At 61.0% G+C, this 7,436-nt stretch overlaps 1 protein-coding gene across 2 annotated transcripts in view; it reads left to right on the forward strand.

Moving 5' to 3' along the window:
• The window catches only part of LOC114032246 (proline dehydrogenase 1, mitochondrial-like), a 36,212-nt gene extending 31,634 nt beyond the window's left edge, over positions 1 to 4,578 (forward strand). For both annotated transcript variants that reach the window (XM_027847488.1, XM_027847489.1), the window contains exons 11-14: positions 245 to 420; positions 998 to 1,096; positions 2,819 to 2,907; positions 4,069 to 4,578. In XM_027847488.1, the coding sequence (XP_027703289.1) occupies positions 245 to 420; positions 998 to 1,096; positions 2,819 to 2,907; positions 4,069 to 4,259 (555 nt within the window). In that variant the 3' untranslated portion in view covers positions 4,260 to 4,578. The remainder of the gene's footprint in view (positions 1 to 244; positions 421 to 997; positions 1,097 to 2,818; positions 2,908 to 4,068) is intronic.
• Positions 4,579 to 7,436: the final 2,858 nt, after the last annotated feature.

Consider the following 7,436-nt stretch of genomic DNA (forward strand, 5'->3'; position numbering starts at 1 on the left):
CACACACATTTTCACACACTCATTCTCACACATGTACACACATTCTCATACACACTCGTTCTCACACATGCACACACATTCACACACATACATTCTCACAGTCATTCTCACACATACACTTACATTCTCACACAAACACACACAGCCACCATAATCATCCCCTCTGTCTGTCCATCAATCCGTCTGGCGTCTCCAAGGCCTCACATGAGGTCTGTCGCCTCCCTCACAAGCATCTCTCTTCCAGGACGCCTATGACAACGTGTCGCTAGATGTGGAATTGGCCCGTCGGGAAGGCTGGTGTTTCGGTGCCAAGCTGGTGAGGGGGGCCTACATGACACAGGAGCGTGAGCGGGCAGCAGAAGTGGGTTATGAGGACCCCATCAACCCAACCTACAAGGCCACCAATGAGATGTACCACAGGTAGGGGGCCCCCTGGCCTGCAACGGAGGGGCCTGAGGGGGGAGACTGGGAGGGGCAAGGAGGATCTGAGAGGCTTGGAGTGGGGAGCTAGAAGCCAGAGGCTCAGGGTGTGGCTTTTCTGTGCCTGCTCTCAGAGAGGGCTGGGGCTCCCAGGTTCTGAGGCAGAATAAGAGGTGTGGACAGGAGCAGGGGAGGTACAAGGCGGGGGGCCTCTCCAGGACCCCACAGAGATCTGGGAGGGACCCCAGAGGCCATCTGAGACCCAGGGAGGGAAGTCACACCAGCCGCAAGCAGCCCAGCTGGGACGGGAGGCCGCTAGCTCGCTGCGTGCATGGCCACGTGCGGCCCAGCTTGTGCATGACCGGGAGTGGCTCTCCTTTCCTTTCTGAGCTGCAATGTCCACAGAGACAGCCTGGCCAGGAGTTGGGAGGACGTGCGTTCGGATCCTTCCCTGGACACTCACCCGCTAGCAGAGTGATCCTGGGCACTTAACCCCTCTGGGCCTCAGTTTCCTCATCTGTAAAATGCAGGCCCCTGAGATCTCTGCAGGTCCTCACGGTTGTTCTGCTCCCTTCAGGTGCCTCAGCCACATCTTGGAAGAGATCAAGCTCAACAGCCGGGCGAGCGTGATGGTGGCTTCTCACAATGAGGACTCAGTCAGGTTCACCATTCAGAGGTGGGGGCCCTCCCGCGGGCAGGCTGGGCCAGCCACACACCCACCCTGTGTCCCCTTCTTCTGCCCCAGGTGGGCTGGGGACACGTGGTGCCTCAGTTTCCTCCTCTGTGAACAAGGGGGGGCATGTGCTGGGCATCCCTGGGGAGAGGTGCCCGCCCAAGCGCCGACACCCTCCGGATTCACCCCGCCTCAGCAGACCCCAAGGCCTCCCTCCCCCGAGGTCCTGCCCCTTCATTTGACCCACAAGATTAGGCACCTGCTGCATGCAAGGAGTCAGTTTGGATGAGCTCCTGCCTGTCCTCGGGGGGAGGGGTCCCCTCCTGATGGGGATGAGAGCCATGAGCAGGAGGAGGAGCCCTGGCTCCCCCTCTTCCTAGGTCTGCACCCCTGACCAGGCCCTGGCAAGGCCCCCCGAGCTCCTTCAGAAAACGAGGGTGATCGTTCCTGCCTTGCAGCCCGAAGCCTAGAGGAACGGGCACCGTTAGGGGGGCGCTGAGGGTCTCCTGGGCCTCTCACTGGCTCCCGGTTCGACTCTTGGCTGCTGCCAGCTTTCCTGGGGCTCCTTCCAGGGGGCAGCAGGGACCCCGAGCCCCGGCTCTGCCTCCCATCCCCAAGCCTTGAGAGGGGGAAAGCGTCAAGGAAGAGGGCCCAGGTCTAGGAACGAGCCACTTGGGAGCTGGGTGGGACGTCGGAGGGGCTGCAGAGCCTGGGCTCCATCCTCTGCCTATCCTGGAGGGGAGGCACAAAGGAGTGGAGATCTGCACAGAGAGGCGGCTCCTCACCTGGAGCTCCCCACCTCCAGAGGCTGGGCTGCAGCTCCAGCCGCTGCTGCTGCCTCTCAGAGCCTCAGTTTCCCCATCCCCAAATCGAGGTGTCCATACTGCCTCATGGTTTGTTGTGGGAAAAAAAAAACATTAGGACGCTCTAAAGTGCCAAAGAAATGTGGGCCATTACATGGGTGCAGAGGACGCGGGGTCAGAGGCCCTCAGCCCAGCCCCCTCCTTTAGACAGGAGGCAGGATTCAAACTCAGGGCCTGTGACTCCAATTCCACATTGTCCCATGGGGCCTCTCCTGGGGCTAGTCCCACCCCTTATCTGAAAGGATGCAGAGGGAGGAGCAGGGTGTGCCCCGGGGCCTGGAGCTGGCCTGGGCAGGAGCCGGGACTAACACCGGGGTCTAGAAGCAGGAGCATGGGGTGAGCCAGGCGGTCCACGGGAATGTGCATCCGCTGGGCTCTGAGCCCGGGGCTGGTGCACAAAAGACCAGTGAGATTTGTTCTGCCTGGCCTCCAAGGGAAGGAGAGTCGGGCGTGGTACGAAGGGGGCCTTACTGCTTATCAGTGCTGACCCTCAGTGGGGCGGGCCGCTTCTCGGGCATGGTGGTGAGGTCTCCGTCCGTGCCAGCTCCTCGGGCGTGTAGTGAGGTCTCTGTCCCTGGCCACTCCTCGGGCATGGTGGTGAGGTCTCTGTCCCTGGCCACTCCTCGGGCGTGTAGTGAGGTCTCCATCCCTGGCCACTCCTCGGGCGTGTAGTGAGGTCTCTGTCTCTGGCCAGCCCTAGTGGGGCGGGCCACTCCTCGGGCATGGTGGTGAGGTCTCTGTCTCCGGAGACCCCCTGCAGACCCTCAGGCGGAGGCTGGATGAAGCCCCGAGGGTCCGCAGCCAGGTTGGGGGGTTCCCTCCAGGGTCTGGCTCTCCCCTACCCCTGGCCTTTGGTTTGCAGGATGGAAGAGCTCGGCCTGCATCCCGCAGAGAAGAAGGTATACTTTGGTCAGCTCCTGGGCATGTGTGATCAGATCTCCTTCCCCTTGGGTGAGTGGTGCCCACTCCCACCTCTCGCCATCTGTTTAGCCGGTGTCCCCCGCCCCCAGAGGCATCCCAGAAGGCTGGCTACCGGCATCGGGGAAGGGGCTCTGCCCTGGGGCGTGCCCCCATCTGCCCCAGCCATGGCCCCAGGGCTTATGAGGAAGCTTCAGAACAGGAGAGGGCAGGGCAGGGGCCGGGCCCTTGTCTCTCTGGACTCCAGGGCCAGCCATAGGCTGGAGAAGCCAGGAGTCATCGAGACACAGGAGCTGAACCCATAACTTATGAGGGCGCTGAGGGGGCTGAGGAGGGGAAAGGAAAGACCTAGAGAGAACTTAGGATCCTCCCTGCAGAGCCAGCCAGGCAGCTTACAGGCAAGGAAACTGAGGCAGGCCCAGGGAGGTGATTGAGACCATCCTTATGACTGCCATGGCCACCAAGGTCGGCCAGGTAGCGAGTGCCACAGGTGGAATTCGAATGCAGGGGCTGCGAGGCCTTGGCTCCAGATGGAGTGGGAAGTTGCAGAGGGACACCTTTAGGCCCCAGGCCGGCAATCAGAGGTGTCTGGAAGGTGGCAGACCCCCAGTGCCTTCTGATGGAGATTCAGGGCACGTGAGCCTCCACTTGCCCGTCCGTTAAATGGGGATAGAAATACCAACAAGACACCCTTTACACACCTTAAAGTGAAATAGGGATGTGGGTCAGGCTGAGATTTGATAGGAGGAGAGGTAAAGCCGGATCCTCGGGTCCCATGTACGAGGTGGCGGGTGCGTGAGGCCTGCTAAAGCTGCAGGCAGGAAGCTGGAGCTACGTTGGGTGGGAGGTGGCGGCGGGAGAGCCGCAGTGACCATGGGCCGCACGAGGGTCCCCCTGGCCCTGGCCAGGCCGCGTCCTGGATCGGAGCCATGTATCGAAGGGGCTGAGGGAGAGGAGGGTCCAGAGGCCCCCCGAGCCTGATCTGAGCAACGGGCTTCCCGTCCCTGGGACTCCAGGCGCAGGCTGGACAATGACCACTTGTTCGGGAAGGAACCGGGGTCCTTCTCGCTCAGGGGCAGCTGCGCCTCGCGGGCCTCCGCGCCCTGGTGCTCCTGGGAGGCTTCCCCAGGGAGCTGGCCCTCCCCCAGGACAGTCTGGAGTGGGGAGTAATTGGCTTTTTGCGGGGCCTGGCAGGTCAAGCTGGCTTCCCGGTCTACAAATACGTCCCGTTCGGCCCCGTGAAGGACGTGCTGCCGTACCTGTGCCGCCGAGCCCTGGAGAACCGCGGGATAATGAAGGGGGCGCAGCGCGAGCGGCAGCTGCTGAGGAAGGAGCTCAAGCGGAGGGTGCTCTGCGGCCAGTTCCTCTACCGCCCCGTGGCCTGAGGCCGGGCTGGACCGTGGCCGGCGCCCCTCCCCCTCCCCCCAGCCATCAGGCAGTCACTCAACAATCATTAGTTAAGCCGTACTGTGTGCCAGCCCTCGGGGGGCTCCCAGTCTAAAGAAGAAGTCAACATGAAAGTACCTGGGTGCAGATGAGACATCGTCCAAGCGTTTCCTGAGCCCCAGGTGCCAGGCCCTGGGCCCCGGGCTCCCTGCCCTCCCGGAGCCTACACTCTAAGGGGGAGGCCTGGAGATGACTGGGTCTGTCCTGGGCAGAGGAGGGTGAGGCCAGGAGGCAGGGGCGGGGCTGGGGCGAGGCCAGGAGGCAGGGGCAGGGCTGGGGCGAGGCCAGGAGGCAGGGGCGGGGCTGGGGCGAGGCCAGGAGGCAGGGGCGGGGCAGGGGCGAGGCCAGGAGGCAGGGGCCCATCAGGGCACGCCTGGGGCAGCCCCCTGGGGTCCGCATAGCTCACTTTCCAAGAGCCGGGTTCCCATGGGGTGCTGGTGTCTCCACCTCCCGCCTGAACCCTGGTACCTCCCCTCCCTTCCTCCCCCCCTTCTATTCCCCCTTCACTCCCTTCTCCTTCCTGTGGCTGAGGGTTCCTGAGGGCTCTGGAGGCCAAGTGGTTGCCCTCACCCTGCCGGGTGTCAGAAGTGGGATTCACAGCATGCTCAGCTCCCTTCCAGGAGAGGGAGAGCCAGCGGGCGGGGCTGCTCTGTGCTGCACTGCACCTGTCTCTGGCTTTCCACTCCACCTCCCAAAGGCTTCCAAGCATTCCTGGGTTCATGAGGAATCTATTTAAAGAGCCCAGCTGAGCCAGGGTCATGAGAATCCAGTCTATGCCGCTGTGTTTGGGGTGGGGGCAGCTGCTGGATGAGAAGGCCCATCCTTGGAGGCAGCGCTGGTGAAAGATGAGGACCACCAAGACCAGAGACCCTGCAGAAGGAATGCCCTGTCATCTCAAGGAAAGGTGCAAGATGAAGGCCACTCTGACCGCATGCTTGTCTTTGGCTGAGGGTGTGGAGCGGGAGGAAGCCTGACTGTTGTGGGTCACTCACGCTTGGCCTGTGGCAGGCCTCGAAGCCCAGTGGTCGCCATGCCTGGCTCTCCTTAGGAATATGGGGATGGGGCGGGGCGGGGCAGGGGAAGAATGAGCAAGCGTCCACGTCCATCTCCTGGCCAACCTCCTGACTCCGACTGCCTAGCCTTCCCTGTCAAACCTAAGCTGAAACAGCCCCATTAAAAGTATTGTTACACCTTCCCCAAGGCTCCTGAGCTCTCAATAACATGGGGCTAAAGTGGCAGAGCTGGGGGGCTCAGAACAGGGGATGTCAGGGCGGGGAGGAGTCTTACAGCAGGGGATGTCAGACCTGGGAAGGGCCTCAGGACAGGGGATGTCAGGGCTGGGAAGGGCCTCAGGACAGGGGATGTCAGGGCTGGGAGAGGCCTCAGGACAGGGGATGTCAGGGCTGGGAGAGGCCTCAGGACAGGGGATGTCAGGGCTGGGAAGGGCCTCAGGACAGGGGATGTCAGGATTGGGAGGGGCCTCAGAACAGGGGATGTCAAGATTGGGAGGGGCCTCAGAACAGGGGATGTCAGGATTGGGAGGGGCCTCAGAACAGGGGATGTCAGGGCTGGGAGGGGCCTCAGGACAGGGGATGTCAGGCAGAACAGGGGATGTCAGGGCTGGGAAGGGCCTCAGAACAGAGGATGTCGGGGCTGGGAAGGGCCTCAGAACAGGGGGCCTCAGGACAAGGGATGTCAGGTCTGGGAGGGGCCACAGGGGTTGTCAGAGCTGGGAAGGGCCTTAGAACAGGGGATGTCAGAGCTGGGAGGGAGCTCAGTGACCTGGGGTTTTACAGACGCTACCATAACAAGTTATTTTGTAGGGGAAAACACTGAGGATCGCCATCCCAAAGTGGAGTGGGCTGGCTCGGGGGGTGGTGAGCTCTCCGTGACCAGACGTCTCCAAGCAAAGGCAGTCCGGCCGCTCGTCGGGCAGATGGTGTGGGGGCCCCTTTTGTGTAGGGGTGGCTGACCACTGAGGCCCCTTCAAGCACTGTCTGAGATCTGTGCACTGCCCCCCCTTTTACACACTCACACGTGTGTGCACACACCACAAACACGTGCATGCACACACAACCATACACACCACGCACCCACACACACTGTCACACATACACAGATACGTGTATACACATACCCCCCACACACTGTCTCACACACACACACACGTGTGCACACACACACACCACACAACCATACACACCACATGCACACACACTGTCACACATACACAGATGTGCATGCACACATACCCCACACACAGTCTCACACACACACACATGTGCACACACACACATACACCACACAACCATACACACCACACGCACATACACTGTCACACATACACAGATGTGCATGCACACATACCCCACACAGTCTCACACACACACATATACCACACAACCATACACACCACGCGTACACACATACAATGTCACACATACACAGATGGGTGTGCACACATACCCCACACACACTGTCTCATACACACACACACACATGTGCACCCACACTCACACATACACCACACACACACTGTCACACATACATAGATGTGTGTGCACACATACCCCACACACACTGTCTCATACACATACACACGTGTGCACACACACTCACACATACACCACACAAACATACACATACACACACCCCCTCAATGAGTCACAGAGCTGGGGAAGAGGTTTTCTCATTATTGCAGGGGCCGTAGTGACCTGAGCAGCAGGGTGGGCAGACTCCAAGCCCCACAGCCAGAGGTAGAGGAAGGTGCCCAGAAGGTCTGTGGATGGAGGTCAGAGCCTCTGGAGGGGCTCTAGGGCAAAAGATCAAGGAGTTCAGGTGCCATCTGGTGCAAGGCCTCATTTAACAGACCAGGACACAGAGGCCCAAGGTGAGGCACGGGCCCAGCCCAAGCCAGGATTCAAGCTCCCTCAATGGGAGCCCCAAGAAAGGAGCAGCCCATGCCGCTGTTGCCCAGAACCGCACTCATGTGGCCGTCTCCGGTCTCAGGAGCCATCCTGGGCTCTTTCAGGAAAGGCAGTGATAAATGAACTGCAGCCTTGGAGCCCCAGGGGTGTGGAAGCGGTGTTGGCTGGAGTCCTTCAGGCAGCCTGAGG

This window comes from Vombatus ursinus, unplaced genomic scaffold, assembly GCF_900497805.2.
Source record: "Vombatus ursinus unplaced genomic scaffold, bare-nosed wombat genome assembly UNPS02015411.1, whole genome shotgun sequence".
Classification (NCBI taxonomy): domain Eukaryota; kingdom Metazoa; phylum Chordata; class Mammalia; order Diprotodontia; family Vombatidae; genus Vombatus; species Vombatus ursinus.